This window comes from Macadamia integrifolia, unplaced genomic scaffold (assembly GCF_013358625.1).
Source record: "Macadamia integrifolia cultivar HAES 741 unplaced genomic scaffold, SCU_Mint_v3 scaffold1259, whole genome shotgun sequence".
Taxonomy (NCBI): domain Eukaryota; kingdom Viridiplantae; phylum Streptophyta; class Magnoliopsida; order Proteales; family Proteaceae; genus Macadamia; species Macadamia integrifolia.
Genome location: NW_024868136.1, coordinates 90,577 through 116,436, shown reverse-complemented (window position 1 = coordinate 116,436; position 25,860 = coordinate 90,577). Strand labels below are relative to the sequence as shown.

At 38.5% G+C, this 25,860-nt stretch overlaps 1 protein-coding gene across 1 annotated transcript in view; it reads left to right on the top strand.

The window, feature by feature from the left end:
* The window catches only part of LOC122063239 (ALBINO3-like protein 2, chloroplastic), a 51,838-nt gene extending 27,274 nt beyond the window's left edge, over positions 1 to 24,564 (top strand). The window contains exons 9-14 of the mRNA XM_042626944.1: positions 22,550 to 22,723; positions 22,818 to 22,873; positions 22,976 to 23,093; positions 23,235 to 23,321; positions 23,803 to 23,912; positions 24,002 to 24,564. Coding sequence (XP_042482878.1) covers positions 22,550 to 22,723; positions 22,818 to 22,873; positions 22,976 to 23,093; positions 23,235 to 23,321; positions 23,803 to 23,912; positions 24,002 to 24,146 — 690 coding nt within the window. The 3' untranslated portion in view covers positions 24,147 to 24,564. The remainder of the gene's footprint in view (positions 1 to 22,549; positions 22,724 to 22,817; positions 22,874 to 22,975; positions 23,094 to 23,234; positions 23,322 to 23,802; positions 23,913 to 24,001) is intronic.
* Positions 24,565 to 25,860: the final 1,296 nt, after the last annotated feature.

Sequence of the window (25,860 nt, the reverse complement as noted above, 5' to 3'; positions counted from 1 at the left end):
CAATTCCAAGATTGTCATTCATTCCGGATGAACACACGGTGACACAGACGAAAATGGCCTAATTTACCTTCCTGAATTGTCACTCTCTTCAAATTTAATTACATTTACTTCCAAATTCTATTTCCCTTTTATTTAAGGTTTTGAACTTCCAACTAATTATAGAAAATTAGGAACTGTTTAGCGCTTGGGTGCTGGGTCCATAGAGACCCATAATCAGGGTTTTGGAACCCAGGGCTGCATCACAAGAATTGGCTTTAGATCTGTTCTTCTCCTTTGTTTTCCAGAATGGGTCAGCAGAATGGAGCATCCGCCAGTACCAGTTCCAGATCCTAATTTCTCTCTCTTTCTCAGTTTCTTCTTTTATTAGAGTCCTATGGATGTTTAGAAATACCGCAATCAGGATCAATTGAAATATTTCAGTATATTTAGTAGTCCTGGTCAGTTTAGATTGCTGGTCCAGTAGTTTCTATTTTATTTATTTCCCCACAGTAGATACATTATTTTTGTGTCAGTTACTTTGTTTTAGTTAAAAGTCTTTATTGTTCCTGATTATTGGGTGTTATGATGGGTAATTGAGCCATATTTCAGTAGGTTATTCTTTGGAAAAGATTGTATATAACAGCAAGACTTCTTTTTTCAGTCAAAACAAGCAATAGCAGCAATCTGTGGGCCTGAGGCTCTCTTTTGTTCTCGGTTTCAGATCAATGTCCTTGGTGATTTACATAGTTAAATCTCCTCAAACTCTTCCCTATGTTACTCTATGTCAGAAACTTCAAGCCCCTCAACTCGTGTCTTGTCCCTATCTGGCATTCCTCAATTCTCTGTTGTTCTTTGGCTGATTTGAAACCTTAGGTTGTTCAGTGCTGGCAGCCATAATGAACTCCATATCTCTCCATTGGTCTCAAAGAAGTTTCATACGAGCATCAGTTTCCCTCTTGATTATTCAGGTCCTCTACATCTTCCTCCAATCCACAAATCACCAAGCCCACATGCTCCTCCCCCACCCCTTCCTCTTCCCCTCATATAAATCCTCTCCAAATAACAACTAAATTTAGTTTTACTCAGAAAAGTTCAAATCTTGTATAGTCTTTTTGTCTTTCTCGTGTAAATACCCATTCCCATTTTATAAGATGAAATAGTTTTCCTTTCTAATTCCCAAACCCCTTCCCCCATATATTAATGGAAAATTATCTTGTACCACCCCTAATTTGAACTAACCCGCAAGCCCCACATTGGACTAGGTTTCAAGGCTTAGCCTCATTGTGCGCCTCTTTGTCATTCATAGAACTTACTCCCATTTTTTGTTCTGGTTCTAGACCTATCCGGCCCAAGGAGTAGCCGTCTAAGCACCTTGCATCTATCCTTGGCTTGGGCTAAAGCTCCATGGTGGAACTTAGTCTTTGGTCGGAAGAGAAGGTGTATGCCCATTGACAGGCCGGGTATCTAATGAAGAGAACATAGATGGCTTAGATCGGGATCGGAAGGGTTGGTTTATCACGCCCTGAATGAAACTTACCCTTTTATTAGTGATCTTTCCTTTCTTCGATCGTTCCCGACCACTTGTGCTTTTGATAGATCTACTAGTCTCTCTGTTCTAGAAAATTGCTTTGTGGTTCGAAGCTCAACAACCGGGTGGTGTCCTACGGATTATGGATAGTAGGCAGGTGATTGAGAAAAGTGATAAAATTAACCGCAAGCGCCGAGTCGTGTGTAGATGCGGGTCGATCACAAAGAGGTGAGTTCTATGGAATTGTTAGTTCTAACTAAGGCAGAGTGCACTAATTTAGTAAATTTTCATGATTAAAGTAAATTAAACTAATAATGGTGAAAGACAAGAATTAACTATGGACTTAAATAAGTAAACTAATTTAATTATCATGCAATAATAAAGTGAAATTAAGATTAAGGGAAGAATGAATTAATGAACCTAAAATTATGCAAGCACTAGAGAATGGTGAAATTATGATGTAGGGAAGCACTTAGGAATTAGAATCCACCATAAAATTTACGAACAATCGGCAAACAATCTAGTGCTATACCGCATGCTTGAATAGGTCAATAGGAATACGGATTTTTAATATGTTCTATGAGTTATTTAACACATGCGTAGCATGAGTGATGTAGATCGCAGGAGCAAGGCCCCAATACCAGTTCAGACTGGTTGTGGGATGCGACTGCTGTGGGAGGCAGCTTGGTCTGATGTGGCTTGGTTCTTGGTAATTGATTGGTTCAACCCAAGTTGTGTGGAGAAGATTTGAAGAAGATTCTCCCTCGATTCGTGGACCCCATGGCCAGCTTGCATGGAGGAGTTTAAGTTGCAAGATTTTAGGAAATCTTTGATTGATGTAGTTTCCATTTTCATATTTCCTTGTAATAGTTAGGAAGATAATATCTAGCTAGTTTCTTTTACTTTTAGAAAGTAGGAATTATAATTTATTAGGTTTCTATCTTTGTAAAAGGGAGGGATTTTATTTGATATGTAATTAGTTTCCAAATAAGATAAATCTAATTATAAAGGGGTTCATTTTCTTTCCATGCAAGGAAGGACCCAATTTTGTAATCAATTTAAAGTTTATAAATGAGGAAGAGGGCTGTTTTACAGCCCACGATTGAATGAAAAAAAAAAAAAATGAAATCTTTGTGCTGGAAAACTGTAAGATGCAGTGCTGTGAGAGATGGCTTGGGTGAGATGCCCTATGGAAGAGTGAGATGCTCGACTCAACCTATCCCCCTTCCCCATCTTTGTTGTTCTTCTCCTCTACTTATGTTTATTTTTTAATCTATAATTTCGGTTTCTAGTTTTCTGCGACACCATCAAATCTGAATATCTAGACAACAAGTTTCTTGGAGAGTCTATCAGTTACTGGACTATCAATCCTACTATACGGTTGGTTCTTACTCCTACATTAATGAGATTATAAGCAAATACCGAATTGGAAGTTGACAATTACGCATACGAAAGGTAATCAATGACATACATAACTTTGACTTTACAATAGTCGCTGCCAACAGGGTTTTGGTTCATGGAATTATAAAAACGGGTATCAATTGCTCACAAGTTGCTCTTCATCTCATGGTTTCATCCAATCGCTATATTACGGGATTTAGTTTACCATGGCGATGAAGAGAAGAAAACAAAGAGAAGAAGAATAATTTATTTAACTAAAAATAAATAAAGGAAGAGAATAACTTAACTAAGAAAATTGCATTGAACCCAAGGTTTGCGAGCAAGCAAAAGACGAATCCAATTTTCAATCCGAACTTCAAGTTCCAAACTCCAAATTACAACTTTTGATTCTCCAATTATAAAAAGTAAAAGAAAATTAAGTAAATTAAAACTGACAAGAACCAATTAATAGAAAGAGAACTAAGGGAGAAGAAAAGAGAGGGCAGTAGTTATATAGGAGAAAGAATAGAGAGAGAGAAGGTGGGGCAGTAGGAAGTAGAGAAAAAATAGGAGAGGAGAGAGAGTGATCCGTGAGATGGAGGAGAGAGAGGTATTCGATTTAGGAGAGAACAACAAGGAAAGGGGGGAAGGCATGCGTGAGAGTAAGAGGTTTTAGGGGCTGGTTATTGTCTCCTTGTAGGAACAAGAGAAAAAATAGGGGGAGAGAGGAAAAAGTGGAGTTGTATTATGAGTGGGAGAAAACAAAGGGAAAAAAAGGAAGCCGAAAATAGAAGGGAATGGGAGAGAGAGAGAGAGAGAGAGAGAGAGAGAGAGAGAGAGAGAGAGTAATGTGTGGGAGAGAGGAGAGAGATTGTGGAATTCATTTATTTAACTTCTAAATTTCAACTTAGCTAAAAACGTTTTTTTGGCTATATCTCTTCATCCTGACCCTGGACTAACCCAATATCTAACCTATCCCGACAAATTCCCAAATCAAATTTACCATTACGCCCTATGCTTTCCTTCTCCGCAGTCCAGCCCACTAATGTGCATAAAAACTTGGCTTCTTGAATTGGACTTCAACTTCTCTCTTAGTGCTTTAATGAAACTTCTTCCAATCTTGCCCTTGATCATCAGTTGATTGATTTAAGTGATCTGTGGGTAGCACTTGATCTCCAAATATCATCATCCCCGTCCATTTAGCTTTTTTTCCGCGTATTGCCCTGTTACCTGCTTATGTGTGAAAACCAATATTATGTAGCCACATTTATCTAAAATAATAAATAAATGGCTAATAAATGTATAAATCGTAGCATAATAACACTCCACAATTTGAACTTTTACTCGTCCTGAGTAAAATAAAGATAAAGAAAATAAAGCAACTAAGCTCAGCTAAATTCAACAAACTAAGAACAAGCAAAAATCCAAATCAATGAATCATATAGCAAAGACTCTTAAGACTTGCTAATGTTTTCAACACAAACCAAAATAAAGAACAAAATATTCTTCCAGGTTAAGCAAATTCCCACTTATACACTTAAGTTCACCAATCTCAAGTTACACTTTAAATGGTCAAGTACTTTATAATTCAACCCATTTTTCTTTTCTTTCATGCAATTCTTTTCTTTTCCACACATGCTACTCAGGTTCATGCAATGTTCTAGCCTCTTAAGCTTTCTAAATGGTCCTTGGAGCGAGCTTTAGGCCAATTACTCTCACTCACTTCAGATGGCTTTAAGGAATTAGAGGTAGAACACCCTTAGGGTTTACTAACTCGAACCAAATAGGCAACAAACCAAATTTGAACCAATGAGCAATATCTTAATCTTTTTTTTAAACATCCCAACTGTTTGACGTGGAGCTCGATGCTTGTGGCAAAGAGACCCGGTTACTAAGAAGATGATCTCTTATTTGCATTAACATAATTTTTTTTTTTTTACTTATGTGTTCATAGATGCATTGAAACTTCTTTAGCTTGCAAGAAATGGAAAAATTCAAAAATTTCAAGTGAAAACTCAAAAAAAATAGAAGACTATATTGTTCTATGTCTAACTAAGTATTAAAAGGAATTTACAAATCCTAGAATCCAAGCTATAACTCAAGAAAATGAATTCTGGATGCTCAAAAATGGAAAATTGTGTTTATCATTTGTTTTCTTTGTCTCCCCCAGTGACTTGCACATAATATAGAAAATAAAGAACAAGAGGGAAAGAGCAATACAACCTTGTAGATTGAAGTGTGCCTATTATCCATCAGCTCCCAACTACGCCTGATATCTCTTATTTCTTGGAGAAATTACCAAAAGGCAGAAACAAAAACTAAAGTAAATGGTGAGTTGCCTCCCATAAGCGTTGAGTTTATTGTCTTCAGCTAGACAGATGATGGGAACAAGAACAAAAAGTGGGAACGTCACTCCCCGACTTAAAAATTGCTAGTCCTCAAGCAAACATAAAGAATAGAAAATAAATGAAAAGAATAAAAACCTAACTCACTTTCGTAGGAATCACGATTGCACTTAGCATGTGCAACAAGCCTTTAAACCCCTAGGTTACACTAGTGGACGAGTGGTGTCTCGTGAGTGTTTGCAGGGAATGAACGCACAAACTTCAAACTCCTAAAAGATGTGATCATGAATATAGAGGCTCATAGATCCATGACCACTTCCAGAGCAGAAGATGGCAACTCAATGTAGAGTTTCAAACATTGACCATTTACCTTGAAAATCGCACAGTGCTAGGATTCAAAACCTCAACAGCACCATGTCTGAAGACAGTCTACACAATAGAGGGACCATCCCAGTGAGATCTCAACTTGCCTGGAAAAATATGTAAGTGGGAATTGTAAAGCAAAACCTTATTATCAGGAGTGAAATACTTCCTCAGGATTTGTCTATCATGAAAAACCTTGGTTTTCGCCTTATAATTCCTAGCATTGTCATAGGCATCATTAGGGAGCTCCTCCAACTTAGCTAGTTAGAGTCCTCTATGAGTACCAGCAGTAGGTAGATGAAAATTTAGCTTCTTTATAGCCCAAAAGGCTCTATGCTCTAACTCGACCGGAAGATGACATGCCTTTCCATACACAAGGCTATAAAGAGATTGTCCAAGATTAGTCTTGAACACAATTCTGTGAGACCACAAGGCATATACAAGTCTAAGGGACCAATACTTGCGATTAGGGTTGACAGACTTTTTCAGAATTTGCTTAATCTGCCTATTGGACACCTCAACCTGGCCACTAGTTTGAGGATGGTAGTGTATAGCTAGCTTATGGGTGATCACATATTTCTTCATAAAGGCCTCAAATGGTCTATTGCAAAAATGCTTGCACTTGTTACTAATGATAGCACGAGTTATACCAAAACGAGAGAAAATGTTTTCCTTAAGAAAAGTTAACAACCACTTTGTGGTCATTGGTCTTGCAAGCAATGGCTTCAATCCACTTAAAGACATAGTCAATAGCCAACAAAATGTATAAATTTTCAAAAGAATTTGGAAATGGGCCCATGAAATCGATGCCCCATACATAAAATATCTCAACTAGCGGAATTGGGTTGAGGGGCATCATATTACGCTTAGAAATGCAGCCTAAAGATTGACGTGCACTGTAGGCCTTGCAATATTGAAATGCATATTTGAAGAGATTAGGCCAATAAAATCTGCATTGCAAAACTTTGGCTGCAGTCTTCGGGCCAAAATGTCCTCCATATGCCTGATCATGGAAAAAAGATAAGATTGCATTGTGCTCATGATCGGGAACACGACGTCAGATAATCTGATCTGGACATGTCTTGAATAAGTAAGGGCCGTCCCAGAAAAAATGCTTAACTTGGGAATGGAATCGATACTTATCCTAGGTGGACCAATGGTCAGGTGTCTCACCCGTAGCCAAGTAATGGACAATGTCAACCAATAAACCAAGGCTCACTAATTGGGCAGCAAGAATAAATGGTCTGCAACTAGATTTTCAGTTAGTTCCTTTTTTATCCTGTATCTTGAGATCAAACTCTTGGAGCAACAAAACCCACTGAATGAGACAAGCCTTAGCATATTTCTTCTGCACGAGATATCTAATAGTTGCATGATCTGTGTAAATGATAAAACGAGAACCAATCACGTAGGATCGAAATTTCTCTAAAGCAAATACATCTAAGAATTCCTTGTTAGTAGTGGTATAATTAAGCTGTGCATCATTAAGAGTCCCACTTGCATAATAGATGACATAGGGCAACTTGTCAATTCTTTGCCCTAAACAAGCCCAATCGCAAAAGCAGATGCATCACACATCAACCCAAAGGGCTTAGTCCAAACAGGTGGCTAGACAATGGGTGCAGTGGTCAATTCCTTCAAATACTCGAAACTCTCGAAACATTCCTTGGAAACTCGAAGGGTTGATCCTTAGCAAGCAAGTTGGTGAGATGTTTAACCACTTTGCTAAAGTCCTTCATGAACCGCTTATAAAAGTCAGCATGCCTAAAAAATGAACGAATGTCCTTGACAGATTTAGGGGTGGTAGACTAACATTTAGGTGCACCTTGGCTTTATCAATCTTAATTCCATACTTGAAAATCACATAACCAAGAATAATGCCCTCTTACACTATAAAATGACATTTTTCCCAATTGAGGACCAACTTCTTCTGTTTATATCTCTCTAAAACCAGTCGGAGATGATGAAGGCACTTAGAATAGGTGGATCCATGAATGGAAAAATTGTCCATGAAGGCTCCAAGAACTTTCTCCACCATATTTGAAAAGATGCTTATCATGCATCATTGGAAAGTTGCAAGGGCATTACATAGCCCAAATGGCATGCGCCGATAAGCAAACGTTCCAAACGGGCATGTGAATCTAGTTTTATCTTGATCCTCGGGGGCAATAGGGATTTGGTTGTAACCAGAATATCCATCTAGGAAACAATAATACTCATGGCCGATTAGGCGCTTTAACATCTGATCAATAGATGGCAAAGAGAACTGCTCCTTCCAAGTTGTTGGATTCAACTTACAATAGTTAATGCAAACTCTCCATCCTATTTAGATACGGGTTGGAATCAATTCATCCCTGGCAGATTGAATTAGCGTTATACCAGATTTCTTTGGCACAACTTGACCTGGACTCACCCACTAGCTATCATATATTGGATAAATGATTCCATTGTTCATCCGCTTCACAATTTTTTTTTTAATGGCTTCCTTCATAACTGGGTTAGCTCTTCTCTGGGGTTTCGTTGAAGGTTTGGACCCCCTCAATGAGGTGAATATGATGTTAAACAACAAAAGGGCTAATTCCGTTGATGCCAGCCATAGTCCATCCTATGGCTTCCTTGTTTTCTTTTAGAAGCTCGATCAGCTCCTCCTGACTTGAAGTCAAATAAGAAGCAATGTTGACTAAAAGAGTGTGATCCTCACCTAAGAAAGCATACTTAAGATTGGAGGGCAACTCCTTCAACTCAAGCCTGGAGGTTCAACAATGGAAGGCTTGGGTATTGAAGTAGATAAGGGTCCAGTGGGCTCTATAGGTGGTTGGAGAATCCAAACCTTAGAATAATTCCCTCATCAAAACCACCCAATTGCTCCATATACTTTTGAAATTCAGAATCAAAATTAATATCAAAATATGTCTCAATGGAATCTAGGATTTCCTGGAGCATATGAACTTTCTCCTCATAGAAATTCGGTTGCTTACCCAACCTAAAGATATTAAAGTCCACAGAAGTGTTGCCAAAAGTAAGTTTCATGATATCGTTCTTGTAATTGATTATGGCATTGCTGGTGGCAAGGAACAGTCTACCAAGAATGATTGTGATCTGGTCCCGAATGTTGGCAACTGGTTGGGTGTCTAAAACTATGAAATCAACAGAGAATAAAAATTCTCAAACTTTAAGTAAAACATCCTTAACCATGCCTTTGGGAGTCTTAATTGATCTGTCCGCTAACTGAAGTGTGACATTAGTTGGTTGCAGCTCTCTCAAGCCTAATAGTTGGTAAACAAAGAAAGGCAAGAGATTAACCCTTGCTGCAAGATCAAAAAGAGCTTACCAATAACACAGGATATAGTGGGGCAACTAGGGTCTTTATATTTAGCTGCCATCTGGTGTGATAGAATGGAGCTAACATTTGCAGTCAAGAAGACTTTCTTGGGTACATTGGTGGCTCGCTTTTGAGTGCATAAGTCTTTGAGGACTTTAGCACAAGCGGGGGCTTGTGAGATTACATCCAACAAAGGAATGTTGACCTACACATTTTTGAAAACATTAAGGATTTTGTCTATAGAAGCAGTTTTTTTGGTGTTATTCACCAATCTCTTGTGAAAAGGAGCAGTAGGCACATAGATTTGCTTTGGCTGTTCATCAGTAACAGTACCAGTATCAGGTTCCTCAGACGAACTTGGCAAAGCAGATGGAGTACTAGCCTTATGATGCAGAATTGAGGCTGAATTGGGTTTGACCTTTGGGCAATCTCAATCGAGATTAACCAGATCCGATTGAATTTTTGGGATCAGTAGGATATTTTAAGAGTTACTTTATTTAGGAAACATTGAGTTATTTTATTTGGGATAATATGTAATCTTTTATTTGGGGTAGTTTTTAGACAAGTAGGGACTTATTAATTTGAGTTTTATTTCGTTTCAAATTTTATTAGTTAGAATTGAGGAAGTAATTAGAAGTTCCTATTTCAGTTTTAGATTTTAATTAGGCAATTAATTTCAGTTTATTATATAAAGGCATGTAACCCAAGTTATTAGACGATTTTGAGAATGAATTGAATTGAATGTTTTGGTGCCAGGTTTGGTGCAAGACTAGGTCATGTGACCTCCTCCCTCCTCCTTTGTGTGATTCTTCTCTTCTCCCCTGCAACTCTGAGTTTTCTCAGGGATTTCTTCCCTTCTCCGACCGACCCTCCATCAAGTGGTATCAGAGTTGAAGGATCCTTCCTTCCTTCTCTTTTCCTTCCTATCTTCTCTCCATCCTCTGTTCTAGTTTCTACAGAGACTGAGAATAGCGATTAAAAAAAAACTATCTTTGTTCAAACAAGGAAATCGAGCCACACCCCCCATATTACCCCGTTTCCCTCCCTTCATTACACCCTGCATCTTGTCTGTGGCATACCCTCTTCTCAGTTTCTATCTAGCAAAAAAAAAAAAAGGTCCTCGAACCAGATTCCACCCTTTACCCCCTTCGATTCCCAACAAGAAAAACCTTGCTACCCTATTCTTTTCCTTCGCCACTCAATCTACCCCTCCCTTCATTTAGGGTTTCGCCAGTAGCGAGTGAAAAGAACCAAGGAAAAAAAAGGAAGAAAGAAGTGAGAAGGAAAAAGCAGATGAAGAAGAAAAGTCAAGAAGAGAGAGCAAATAGATCCTTGCTTGTTTGCAAGTCGCCATCTCTACTCGGACTTCTATTGAAGCCGCCATCCCCTCTTGGTCTTTTGTCGGAGCCTATAGCCCCTTGCCTCCGCCTTCCCAAACTCCCACAAAGTTCTTCTTCCATGCACCGAAGGAAGACACCACTCTTTCTGGTATTTGAAACCCCCAAACCTTGATTTCTTTCTCCTTGTTTCCAATTTTACCCCTATCTTCCCATCTTATTTTTAATTATCCTACCCTATCTTCCCATCTTATTTTTAATTATCCCATCTTTATCTCTTTCTAAGTTTACCCCTTCCCTCACGTGGTATATTTGTGGGTTACAATTTGATTTAAGTTATTTACAATTCTGCCATCCTTGAAAAAAAAAAGTGACCCTTTTTAGTTTCAGTTTTGCCACCCACTTGATTATTGGAGTTGGTGTCTTATTTTTGTGAGGCCCATAGCAATTCCAGCACATGATTGGTCATGGACTCCTTTGTGTTCAAATTTACAATGTGACTGCCAAATGTAAAATCTACTCATTTATTGATTGATGAGAGACAACACGACAATTTTGTCTCTAGATCTGTGGTGGATATGTTGTCAAAGACCAATTGTAACGCCCCGACCCCATTATCCTTGCACAATATTGTCCTCTTTGGCCTGTGGGCTTCAAGACTTTAAAAATCGTTGTGCCATGTTAAGGAGACTGGAAGTTATTAACTAGTTCAGTAATCTCTCTCTAGGCGATGTGGGACTAAGTTTACACACCCTCACCGATCTCCCAAACCCCCTGGTACTTGTATTCTTGGTGGGGACACTTAATCGATCTTCCAAGCGGGTCCTGTCACACCCCACCTTACAATAGACCCAACTTACCATTAGGAATACTGGCGGTGTGAGTAAGACACGTACCTAGCTTACAAACCTATCAGGATCTCTGATAGCAGTACCTTAACATGCTCACAATCTCACATCACAACCAACATAAGCAGCAGAATCAGAGTATAGTAGCGGAATTATAAATAAAATGGAGAAACGTCTAATGATAATATAATAGAAATAACTAAGTTATTCTGCTTACAATCCTTCAAGACTTACATATATTCAGTTTAAAACATAATATTCACAGAGTTATATCAACATAATCAAAAATACGCCGAACACCTCATGGCGCCGCGTATGCACAAAAGTCACAAGCACTGTCTTGGCCATACTTCTCTGCTTCCGGCATCTGTCAGTCGCTCACTCCGTACTCGGATCTGGAGGAAAAAGAGTCACTAGCCACAGGCACGACTGTACCTTCATCATCATCTAAAAAGGGGTGTATACGTGGGGTGAGTTTTCCAACTCGCTCAGTGAGGGGTGGGGTCAAGCACATCCAAGCAAGACAAGCAGTAATTTATGATGCATGATTGCGGAAATTAAACACATAGTCCATGATGCTCGTGATGCAGTTCATTCAATTTATTGTCCACCTAACAATACAAACTAAGTCTGGTAAATGCTACTACGACGCATTAGGCTGTATCCCTCGTCTCAGAAACGAGATCGACTATGTAGCGATACAAACCCTAACCGTGATTAGAAGCCTGCCGGTCCCCATATGCGTCCATGGGTCACCCAGCAAACCCCTGATAACCCCCTCTTGGTAGTCATGGCACCGGTAACACATTGGCCATGCCGGACAGGTTCTCTCCTCCAGCAACAAACACATCGTACTGCAAGAGTAGCACTTCGGAAAGGCACATCAAACATACCACAATGGGTTATCCAACACCTCAACCCCTATTGGCAAGGGTGCATAGCATAGGAAGTGATACCTAACCATATATAAAGTACATGCCTTCATAATGATACAGTTAGTATGGATTACATGATACCGGAGAGACCTCGGCCACAAAGTAATCCATCTCCAAATACAGTCCCGGGGTACATGATACCAGCGAGACCTTGGCCACAAAGTGTAACCCACGACCGTTTAGCTAATCTAGCATGCAAATAGCAGTTGAGTATGGACTACGCAACACCGGCAAGACCTCGGCCACGAAGCATATCCATTTCCAAATGCAATCCCAGGTTACACGATACTAGCGAGACCTTGGCCACAGTGTAACCCGCGACTACAATTAACTCTAATACACATAATCAATGCATGAATGCAATATACATACGGCAATCATGGCACCGGTACTACCTTGGCCACGTCGGTTCCCGTCTCACACACAACCAAACATATGACGATCACGGTACTGGTACCACCTCGGCCACACTGGATTCCGTCATACATTTTCATACAATTCATATCAAAATCATAAAATGATAATGTAGCATATCATAATCGTATTTGAATAATTACAATTAAACATAAAATTCTAAACATGTAAGCAATTTAATGATAATAAACATTTTAGAAATAAACACTGTCCATCCCTCACTTTGTTGATCTCGATTTGTTTTAGGGTTCAAGTAAGGCCACCGATCAATCCAATCAATTTCGGCTTTGGGGCACGTGTGCATCACTGTCTCAGACACAAAAGGAATCGTACATCAGTACGCGTCAAGAACATCGGGAGGGACCTACACAAGTCACCCCTAAAATGCACAAACATTGTCTCCGAATGACAATAATGTCACCGGAAACAACCACCAAAAACATGACATTTCCACCAGAAATATCAGACCTGCTGGTGGAGGTAACAAAGAGCATGTAAGGCTCACATGTTCACCGGAAATATGCCACCGGAAATAGACCCAGTGGATCCGGTGGTGGTTCAGGTCAACCCAACTAATTTGGGGCTTTTCGGCTCGAGCCCGATTGTCGGGATTTGTTCCATGGAGTTTGTAAGGGATGTTCCTAGCATCATTCTAAGTCAAGAAAATTTCAATTCCACTGAGCCATTTGGGTGATACGTCGATCGAACGATCGAAACCCTGGTTGGTCTTTTGGCATTACATGTTAGAGCTCACCGGGCTTGGTTCGAGCTCGATAACAACACCGGGAGAGTAGACCATTCATCCTACAACCTTAACATGGTTTGTACACCAAGATTCCATCCATACCTAGCTTTGTCTAGGTTAAAATGAAGAGAAAGAGTGATATGGGAGGTACTTACCTCCGGCAACGATTCCGACAACAAAGCGGCAGCCGGCGCCAAGGTAAGCCTCCAACCTTCTTCTTCCTTTATCACCTTTTTCTCTCCTCTCCTACGTTGGGCACAAGGGAAATGAGGAAATGAATCCTCATTTCCTAACTTATAACATAAGTGGGACTTAGGATCTGTTTGGTTTGGACCTCTTTTGAACCAATCGGGTTAAAATGAAATTTAGGACAGGAGGACTCACACATTTAGGTCCATAAGGTGCTCACATCACGAGAAAAATGTGGAGAATGATTTGGGATCATCCGGAGTCATTTACGATACGAGTGGCGGGAACCATGGGCATCGGAATCCCGACAACAGCCTATCAACCCACCAAAATAGGTACCGGATTTAGGCCCAGGCTACTTTCGGTGGCTTGTTTCCGGTGTCCAAGACAGTTTGCTGTCCCATGGTTGGTCTCGCACGGGTGGTTGCCTTCAGACATGCTCAAGGCCTTTCGACAATTATGATGCGTGCCGAAAATCAAGTGTGGGGAGTCAGGTCACTTACCGTCTAGGATCGAAAGGTATGAATCCCCTCCAGTTAGTTAGGCACGCGATGCACGGACATGGGTCATCCCTACCCCTTCAGCAATGCGCAGCCGCGAACCAAAATCCAGTGGTACTTCTGATCTCCGATCCGAGGCCTGTCACAAAATTTCAAATTAGACCGGATTAGGGCACGGGTGTAACAGGTCCGGTACTTGCCGTATTCTTGGGTTTCACAAACTTCCCCACTTTCGGCATAGCGTCCCTTGTTGTGGCCCCACACGCTATCGAGGTTGGCTTTGATACCATTTGTAACGCCCCTGCCCCATTAACCTTGCACAATATTATCATTTTTGGCCCATGAGACTCAAGGCTTTAAAACACATTGTGCCATGTTAAGGAGACTGGAGGTTATTAACTATCCAGTCTCCTTAACTAGTTCAGTAATCTCTCCCTAGGCGATGTGGGACTAAAGTTTGTACACCCTCATTGATCTCCCAAACCCCCTGATACTTGCCGTATTCTTGGTGGGAACACCTCACCGATCTCCCAGGTAGGTCCGGTACTTTCCGTATTCTTGGGTCTCACACCAATCAGATTAGTTTTTAGTCAAAGGATGATGTATTCATTGAATTTTTTGTTTCTCATTATATGATGGTCCTTTTTGTGGAGTGTTTGACTCTCCTCAACACATCATTAAATTGGGTCGATGTTGGTTGGAACAATGAGACATCATCCTTGATCGTGACAACAATATGTGCACCCTCCAAGCTTACCACATGTGTCAAAAATTTAATCTTCATATATTGATTGACTCAAAGAAAGTGACACCCCTAGGACAACCACAAGATGAACCAGATGCATCAACACAAGTGGAAGACCATCCTATTGTGAAATAAGTGATTACAACGGAAAGTGAGAAAATCTTAGATTGAGTAATGAAGGACATCAATGCAGTGCCAGTTGTTGACCATTATGAGTTTGTTCTTCCCCATGATTTTTCGGACTTGAATGCACCTTCACAGCTTCACATTTTCACATCATGGATTTTTTTCGCTATATAGACAATGAGCAATTCACCCCCCGTTGGTGGGTTTTTATTGTTATCATTCTTCAAAACTCGTGGACGAGTTTTTCTTAACATCGGTGGAGTTGATGTAGAATTGAGCTTAAATTAGGTTGACCCTTCAGGCAATCTCAACTTAGACGAACCGGATCCGATTGAATTTTGGGATCAATAGGATATTGTAGGAGTTGCTTTATTTAGGAAATATTGAGTTATTTTATTTGGGATAATGTGCAATCTTTTATTTTGGGTAGTTGTCAGATAAGTAGGGAGTTACTAATTTGAGTTTTTTTTCGTTTCTAATTTTATTAGTTAGAATTGAGGACGTAATGAAGTTGCTATTTCAGTTTTAAATTTTAATTAGGCAAGTTTTAATTTCAGTTTATTATATAAAGGCATGTATGTAACCCAAGTTATCAGACAGATTTTGAGAATGAATTGAATTGAATGTTTTGGTGCCGAGCAAGGTGCAAGACTAGGTCGTGTGACCTCCTCTCACCCCTCCTTTGTGTGATTCTTCTATTCTCCCCTACAACTCTGAGTTCTTTTAGGGATTTCTTCCCTTCCCCGACAGGCCCTCTATCACCTTAATAGAAGGGTTTTAGGGATTCTCAAACGAATCAAGTATATCATCTCGAGTGTGCTCACAACCACTCCTTAATGCATTGATGGCATTACATTAACTGGAGGGCTCTTCTTGTTGTGAACTTTGTTGAACTGAATTCAGCGAATTAGGTTGTCCTTGTTGAGTAAAATTCAAGTTCTTGGGACTTGGATCAGGTTGACTTGGCAGCTTTCCTTTTTCCCATTCATGTAAAGCCGTAGAAATTTGGGAGATGTGCTTCTCCAAATTATATTGGCTTGTTATGAAGGTATTTATGAGAAGTTCCATACTTTTCTCTAAAGAACTGATCCTAGCTGACTCACCCACTTTTGGAAACCCAAGGGGTTATAAATTCAGAATTGGGGGTGGTGGCCTAGCAAAATTAGGAGGGTTGGACCTTGGGGGACCAAATTGACCTTGATTCTGGAAATTTGATGGTCCAACTTGGTTATTCCCTTGGTTCCAAAAGAAGTTTGGATGGTTCTTCCATCCTGGATTGTAAGTGCTACTATATGGATTATTGGGATATATTGTATTCACATTCTCACTGCCATTGCTACCTTTAGGAAGGTTGGGTCATTCCTCCATAACATGGTTTAGAGCATGGCAATAACTACACATAGGGATAGTCTGATTGACTTGACATAATTGATATGGTCCCTTAACCACTATGACTTCTAGTCTCTTGAGAAGACTATCTAAATGAGCTTCTTTTGTCACAACACTGTTAACAAAGAAACCTTTGGCAGTGATGACTCTCTCTCTCCTAAGTTGATTCCCACTCATGAATCTTTTTAGCTAGGTCGACTGAAAAATTCCAAGCAATGTTGGCATTGGTAAATGAAGTGAATCTTGTAGGGCACTTGGATTCCAACACCTACTTTATGTGATAGTCAATTCCCTTATAAATGATTTGGCACAAATGCCATGTATCAAGTGCATAGTGAGGGCACTCTTAGAGAATGTCTTTGAATCTTTCCATAAGCTTGGAAAATGATTCACTAAGTTTTTTTCCTAAATTGAAGAATATCATTCCTAATATTATTAGTTTTGTGCAAGGGAAAGTATTTCTTCAGAAATTCCACTGTGGATTTCTCCCATGTGGTAATGGAATCAGTAGGCAGCCCATTTAGCCATTTCTTCGCTCCATCTTTGAGTGCGAAAGTGATAAATCTCATCTTAACCATCTATCAATTGCTGTATCGTTATGACGATGCACACTTCCTCAAATTCTCTAAGGAAGATGTAGGCTTCTTCAGATGGCAGATCATGAAAATGAAGTAACATGGTAATGAACTAAGATTCAAGCTGGCAAACGAATACATAAAGGTTGTGCCACCCGGGCAGGTAGAATCTATCCCTAAGGGTTTTGTGTGTTTCCTGAGCCATGTTGTGCAATTCTATATGCTCTAAACGACCTATAGAGTTTCTAGACCAAACACTTATGCACTGCACAAGATGTGGCAATGAATGCAACACTAAGGTGAGGTAGACCCTGAACTAACCTTTTTTTTTTTTTTTTTTTAATTATCCTATAGTATAACAGAAAATAAAAGCACCCCAAATCAGTTAAAAACTGAACACATAAGTGTCGCCTCCTGGTCAAAGGTGCCAAAAACTTGATTGGAAAAATTAAGTGATAAAATTAACCGCAAGCGCATGGGTCGCGTGCAGATATGGGTTGATCACAATGAGATGAGTTCTATGGAATTGTCAGTCCTAACCTAGCAGAGTGCACTAATTTGGCAGGTTGTCATGATTGAAGTAGACTAAACTAACGATGGTGAAAGGCAATAATTAAATATGGAAGTAAATTAAACTAACTTAATTAACGTGCAATAATAAAGTGAAACTAAGATTAAGGCAAAAATGGATTAATGAACCTAAAATTATACAAGCACTATAAGTGTGAAATTATGATGTGGGAGCACTTAGGAATTAGAATTCACCATGAAATTTACAAACAATCGACATGTAACCCGACAGTCACTGAGGGGGTGAATCAGTGAGTCCAATTCCGATCCCCAAAAACTTGTCCGATATTTGACCAAGCAAAACCTGATACACATGTACATGTACCTGTCCCTGTTCACACATAGTCGTATGCATACTCAGCCTCTTGTAGGCATTTCCAAGTGTGCACACCCATTCCGCATTTCACGCACTTTAATATATATATATATAATGCAAACAACGGGCACAACCACAACACAGGGTTTTTACAAGGTTTGACAATTTGTCTACGTCCCCAGAGTAGTGCCTTTAAAGGCTTCTTATCTACTCAATACATTACTTTGACTACACTTACAGTCGGGAGCACCTACACTCAATTTTCTTAAGCTGAAGCTGAGATGGCACTTGCAGTGCCGATACAATGTGTAGCATTTATTACACGGGAGCATCTATAAGCACTTAATATAAGAATACAGTAAATTGGGGTTTATATCAATGCCCTATAATCAAGTTCTGCCTAGCATTTACATCCACAACTAGTTAGCATGCTTACAGTTCATCCACAACTAACCTATCATGTATACAATTCATCCACAACTAACCCTAGTATACATATATATTATCATACATGCATATAATGTAAATTTAAGGTTAGGGAATCTCACAACCGGTTTCCTGGGATGACTTGAAACTTGCACGGACCACTGGAACCTCCACTAACAAGCTTTCCCTTGTTCTCTCTTCTTTCCTTTATCTTCTTGCTCATTAAAGCATCAACACAACACCCTCAAGCTCTATTCTCTTCTCTTTCCTTTCTCTCTTAGCTTGGCATCAATACTCAATTAATAGAGTTCACTTACACATAAAACCAGCCTTTAATGGAGCACACATTACCATAGTTGTCACGGCGACAAGGCGAACCAAGGCGGTGGAGGGTTGTCTAAGCGCTTAGGTGAGAAGGCGCCCGCCTTAAGGCAAACTAGGCAAACAAGTGTTATTTTTTATTTTTCCTATTTTCTAACATTATTTAGTAAGTTATATATACCTTGTATCATAAAAAATCAAGATTAAGCCACATCAAGTCATTAAAAATCAACATTTAGCCACATCAAATCATAAAAAATTAACATTAAGTCATATTAAGTTATAAAAAATCAACATTTAGAGAAATGCTCTTATTCTATAATAATTTTGACTGGTCAAATGATTTTATTTTTACATGAGACTTTTTGTATTAGTTATAATATAAAACCAGCTTTCTAACAAGTCTAAGATTACTTAAATCTGAGTTGCAATGACAAAGTTATGCTTCAGTCAAACTTATTTTTAAGTGCGCAAATATTGTTAAAATCGCCTGAATGAAAATAATTTTATGAATATCAAAACAAAATATTTTTTTATCGGACTTTTGGTTTTTAGCAATGTTTTAACATGATAGAATTTATAAAATTTTCATAATTGAGAAAAACCCTAGCATTTAAAAGTTGAAAATCGTTCCTATAACCAAAATCCGATTTTTGTTCTTGGACTGGGGGGTTGATTTTTTATCCTTTTGGAATTTAATTTTTAAACTATTTTTATTGGATTCAAATAGGGGGTATTTGCTTATTTATGAATAATATCTTAAGTAAATGAAAAACATTTACTTGAATGATATTTGGCATAAGTAAGTGCCGAAACACAAGGCGACATGCAGTGCAACAAGGCTGCTGTCGCCTAGGCCCCGAGGCAAACCACCTGGACGCCTAGTCGTCGCCTAGGCGACACCTTGACAGCTATGCACATTACTCACTTGGAGCTTTGAAAATCACTCAATGGCCATTAATGGAGGGGGAGCTTCTCTCTCAAAAACTGCAGTCGTAATTATACTAACTTTCTAACCATAAGGCCAACTTTGTTCATCCAAGTTGCAGCTTCTTCATTTTTTCATTCTCTACACATTAGAAGCAAAAAAAAAAAAAAATGATTGACTAATGATATATCCTGAAATGGAATCTTCGAAGCATGAGCGTGGCGTACACTGGCAGTGTGCGAAAGAACAACGCAATCCAAGCCATAGATCAAGGATCAGCATCATCTTGTAATCTGAGCCATTGGATTTAAATAACAGACAAAATATTAGAACCACAGGATTGGAATCATTAAGTCAACAAATGATGTTATGCTAACGCCACGATGACACAGGCGCGTCAGCCCTGCGTCAGCAGCCAATGTGTAGTCGAGCTGGGATTCATTTCTTCTTGTTGGCTGTCTCTACTTTATGAAAAGGTGAACCACCTTTAACCGTTGGATCTTGCCTACGTAGCATGATCTCAACCCTCTATTTGAGATCCTTTAAAACCTTCTAATTACAGACAAGCCCCTGCTCCTACAAACTGTTGGAACCACGACTCGACACTCTACAACCTTCCAGAAGACCCAATCGTCCGACTCAACCATGTAAAATGACCAAAATGTCCGTAGACCTTTCCAATGTAGCGCATCTTATACGAAATCGAGACGCGACGAAATCAGAAGAGTTGAAAAGATTAGATTTTTGTCGTATCGTTACATGCAGAAATTTTCTTCTAAAATATTCATCTTCAATTCTAAAACTGCCCCAAAACTGGTGATCGCGGATGCCGTAACTTCATATGGTATCGGAACGTGACGAAATCAGAAGCATTGGACTAGATAAATTGCAATATATCTTTTTCATGAAGAAACGGTCTTTCCAAAATATCATTTTCACTGTCGAATATGCCCCCGAGCGTGAATAGGTCAATTTTTTTAATTTTAGCCCGAAAACCTGCGCCACCTACCAAGGATGTGTCAAACCACTCCATGCACACCATGCACTCTGTTATCTCATCGACAAGATTGGAAGTTGCCATGTCATCATTTTTTGCCACATCACCCAAACTGACCACGTCATCACTGTCATGTGGCCGGGTTGCCAACAAGGATAACCATAAAACAACACGGCAAACAATCTAGTGTCGCATGCTTGAATAGGTCAATGGGAATACGAATTTTTAATATAATATGTTCAATGAGTTATTCAACACATACATAACATGAGATTATAAGCAAGACCATATTGGAATAGATAATTGCCATATTGGCAATTATAGGAGAAAAAATAGGTGAGACGGTAGAAAGTAGAGAAAAAATAGGAGAGGAGAGAGAGTGATGCACGAGATGGAGAATAGAGAGGTATTCGGTTTAGGAACAAGAAAGGGGGGAAGGCATGCGTGAGAGTAAGAGGTTTTAGGGGCTGGTTAGTTATGTCCTTATAGAAACAAGAGAGAAAAAATAGGGGGAGAGAAAGTGGAAAAGGTGGAGTTATATTATGAGTGAGAAAAAAAAGGAATAAAAGGGAAACCGAGAATAAAAAGGAATGGGAGAGAGGAGAGAGATTGTTGAATTTATTTATTTAAATTTTAAATTCCAACTTAGCTAGAAACGGTTTATCGGTTGTATCTCTCCATCCTGACCCCTGATTGACCCAATCCAAGAATTAAAATTGCATCATTTTAAATTAGAGATGAAATCAGCCTAATATCTAACCTATTCCAACAAATTCCCAATTAGTCAAAATTACCATTATGCCCCTATGCTTTCCTTCTCCGTGGTCCAGCCCACTATTGTGCATAAAAACTTGGGCTTCTTGGATTGGACTTCGACATCTCTTTTAGTGCTTTAATGAAACTTCTTCCAATCTTACTCTTGATCATGATCGATTCAAATGATCTACAGGTGGCTTGATCTGCAGATATCATTATCCTCGTCCATTTAGCATTGTTTCTGCGCATTGCCTTGTAACTTGCATATGTATGAAAACCAATATTATGTAGCCACCTTTATCTAAAATAATGAATAAATGGCTAATAAATGTATATATCGTCGCATAATCAACAGGCAAACACAAACAAACGCTTCCCCGAACAAACGAACGAACGAATGCGAGTAGGAGCCTAGGCCCCACACAGACGAGTGGGGGGGCTGCCCGGAGAACCACACTCAATGATAGTGGAGCGACTCTATGAGTGGGAATTAGAGTTTCGAGCACTACAGGCTCCCTTTAAATCTTTTCATACTTTTCCTGGAAAAAAGGGGACACCACAAACAAGGAAGGGATTATCTAATAATTTCCTTTCATCCGTTTTTTGTTTCTTACACTCTTAATTTGATTAAACAAGAAGTGTTTTAAATGACTAGTGGACCAGTTATACCATTTTCTGAAAAGGGAGGATGCTTTTTACCAGTTATCTTGACTGAAGGGTGACCAGTAACCTGACATGTTAGCAGACCTTCTGGTTTTGACAATCGGACTGTTCAGATGGTCATTAGGCTGCAGTGTATCTGTTTGAATAAGTACTTGACAGCAAATTCTAACCCTTGTCATAAGGTTCAAAAAATTGTGCCACACCGTTGCATTTGTTATACAATGACAAAAATCAATATTTACTTGATAATTTCAGTACAAAACAATCAATTGGATGGATTTGAAGTTTTGAACCAAGGTCACTACAGAATCCTAGACTCAACATAAGGTCAGAATGCCACACCACGTCTAAAATCATCATTGCTAAGAATTAATACCTACTACTCAGCCTTATCCCAACATTGCTAAGAGTTAACATATATATGTGTGTGTGTGTGTATATATATATATATATATATATATGATATAGGGACAATCTTGTTGTAACTAAGGTTTGTTACAACAAGATTGTAACCTTACTTTTTTGCCATTTTAGTATAATACATTTTTTTTTTTTTCAATTAGGATAAATCCTATCATTTCACATCATGTTGCATTGAATGACTTGCACTTTTTTTGGAAACCATTTTTTACTCATATATTAAATATTGCAGTAAATAACTTTTGAGAATAAGACAAGGGGCAATTACAAGAAGGTTACAACTTGTTAGGTCATCGCTTTGGTGACAAGTTTTTCCCATATATATGTTTGATATTAACACCTCTAATTGGAACGGTGGATGGTCTTACATCTGGTCTGTTTTTCAAAACATTTGAAATACTAGTCATACTTTTCCATGCATCATTCTTGCAGCAACTTTCTCTTAAGCATCCTGCAATTCGTACAAAGTTGGGGCTGCCTGACAAAAATGTTCCGGCAAAGAGTGAAATCTCAGGAAAATTTGATACACCTGAAGGAAGTTCATTGGTTTCAATGGGGAAAAAAAAAATATCTGTTCAAAGGCTATCACCTGATGAACTGCTTGCTGTGAGTTTTAACGAGCATAAATTATCTTTGAATGTATGAACATTGAGCCCATCTCTGTCTATTCTGACATTTTTTGGGTTGATATTGTTTACAGCTTTCCGTCCAAATTTTAGCAAAAGGACAAAAAGATAAAGCAATTCCATTGCTACGGTAATATGATTTTCTCTTCACTGCTGTTTTCAGAAGGCCTCTTGATAGTTGGTATCTTGTTTTGTGTTGTTTTTATACCTCAAATTAATATTGTGGCTACAGACTTGCTCTTGAGAAGGATCCTGAATATATGAGAGCTTTGGTTGTTTTGGGGCAGACTCTCTTTCAGAAAGGGATGTTGACAGAGGCTATTGAACATTTAGAGCGTGCTATTTCCAAGGTCAGAAGTTTAATAGTAGCTTTCAATTTTCTATTCTCTTTATTTTATTTTAACCATTAGATTGGTACTATAAAGTAGAAGCAAGTACGTCTGGTTGTTACTACTCTATCTTCATTTAACTGGAACTTGTTATATCATCAGCTCTCTCTTGTCAGCCATCCAACAAATGAGCAGGTTGATCTTTTGATCCTTGCTTCTCAATGGGCTGGTGTATCATATATAAGTCAGGTGAAATTCTGTACTTTTATTTTGCACCTTCAGTCTATATATTGGCCAATGGTGGAACATAATTTAATAATAAGTTTTATCATCTTATCTTTCAACTTCGTGTTAAAAAGCATAAAATCCAATAAACTTTAAGAAAGAAAGTTGGAACCATTGGGGTGGAAGTCCTGCATCTTTTTGGGGTGGCCAATCTCCATACCGTTCTGCTCACTACTTCTTCTTTAATTTTAAATGTTATTATTGTTCATCCAAAAGAAGTGATTCATTAAGTCATCATTGATCTATGGTGGTCCAAAGCTGTTGCTTATCCTTTGATTGCTTGTGGAGACCTTAGTCCTAAAGCTCTGTGTTATTGGTCTTCAAATATTCAATTGTACAGTTGCACGCTGGGCTTGAGTATTAATGTTCAACTATTTTATTGATGTACTTTGTTGTCTGTTTCTTTTTCCCCTTCCCCTTTTTTATTTTTCTTCTTTTGGATCAGGAGAGAACGACAGAGGGGAGAGAACATCTAGAGAGGATAGTCCAATTCAAGGAGCCTGAGGATCCTAAGGGGAAAGCCCACTATTTTGATGGTTTGCTATTGCTAGCAAGGTACTGATGCCTAACCAACATTGAGTTCAACTCCTTCGGATATTTTTGGCTATGATCAACATTTTTCCTTAAATAAATCTGTTTTCCAGTGCTTTGTATCGAGAAGGACGAAATATAGAAGCAGAAAAATATCTGCGGATGGCTGTTGCTTATAATCCTGCTAATAGTGTATACCTCGAAGAATGGGAAAGGGATGAAGATTACCCCATCAACCTGCAGCAGAAAGATCACTAACGAGTACTATTCTGCTTACAAACTTGGTATTCTGCTCAAGAGAAGGGGATATCAATCAACATTCAGCTATCATGTTGTCATGATCCTAAAATTGTTGGCATCATTGATCCCGTCCACTACCATAGCAGTACAACTACAAATTTTTCAATTTTACATGGAAAGAATAAGTTTCACTAGTAGAAAGGTTTAAAGTGGTGCGGACGATTTCTCTTTTTTTTTTTTTTTTTGGTAGAAGTGGACGATTTCTCTTTCAATATTATTTATTCATGTAAATGTGGCCATAAATGTTACTCAATTATTTGTTATTTCCATTATGGATTGTGTTTTAATAATCAATTATGATCATAATCAGTTTTTCTGTTGATCAAGATCATTGCTACACTTCAAAGGCAAATAATGGAGTCTTGAGCTTTATTCAGCTTTTGTAGTTTTGCGCTTTGTTTAAAACAGTAACCTCAAACATATATTATTAGGGAAAAAGGGCAGTTGTTTGTGTGTGTCTAGGCCTAGACCCATGTGGGTACCAAAAGATTGCATTGCCTCTCCTCCTGTGCTGAAGATGCCTCTACGTGACCTCCCATTGGTTTACGTGTGATGCAATGGCAACACAAGCTGGTAGCACTCTTTTGCTGGCCATATTATTGTTACATGTGGTTGATAGGTATATAATATGTATTTTTGTCGCATGCTTTTTTCTTTTCCTTCCTAGCGCGGAAAGTGTTCCCACCAATTTTTTTGTACACTTTGTATAGAAAAGTTAAGAGGTTCTAATGGACAATGGGTGTGTATAGGGTTGAGTAATGGCCTTACTTGTATCCTCTCAATATGGAAAGGTAAGAGCTTATAAACATATTGAGGTAAAATTCGCCATAAACACTGGCAAATAAATGCATGTTATAAGTTATATTTTAACCTGTGATTTCTGATTCTCTCAATGGTAAGCATCATTTTGGTCTCTTGTATTTTTAAGGCATGGAATCCAAATGAGTTGAATCATAAAAGCAACAACCTTCTTTGTCCCATATCAAAGTACATCAGATTAAATTGCTCTCACAAATTTTAATGTTATTTCAGCCCTATTGCAATGAAAGTATCTTCATTCAGATGATGCAATCAATAGTCTTAACTTATTATTATTTGCATTAAGAGTTCAAAAAATTAGTAGCGAATGTTGTTTTTTGCAAGGCTTCTTAATCTTTTTATCATTGACGAATTTCCTTGTCAAGGCTATAACAGTTGTGTGTCAGTATATATAATCCATTAAATGTTTTCTATATCAATAACTTTTCTCACCAATCTGACATACTAATGGATATCCTTCATAAGCAAATTAACCCTATGTGTAGCACAATTTGTCATACATATGCATGAGACAATTTTCCAAGCAACATGATACCACAACAATCATAATTAGCACTGTTATGTGAAATAGATTTCATAATATTTTGTGGTCCAAATATTTCAATAAAGTCATAAATTTCCTTTGAAAGAAATCTAACAATTATATTATTTTAACCACATTCAATACACTTCAAAAAACACAACCCAATAAAGAGAATAAGCTATGGCATTGATTCAAGACCTCATCTTTAGATCAATCAAGTATCAAACATAATCATGCAACCTGTGGTATCCCATGTTGACTTTATGTTGTTCACATGCAGTTCTCATCATCTAAATAAAATACTTTTTGTCTAAATACATTGAACAAAAT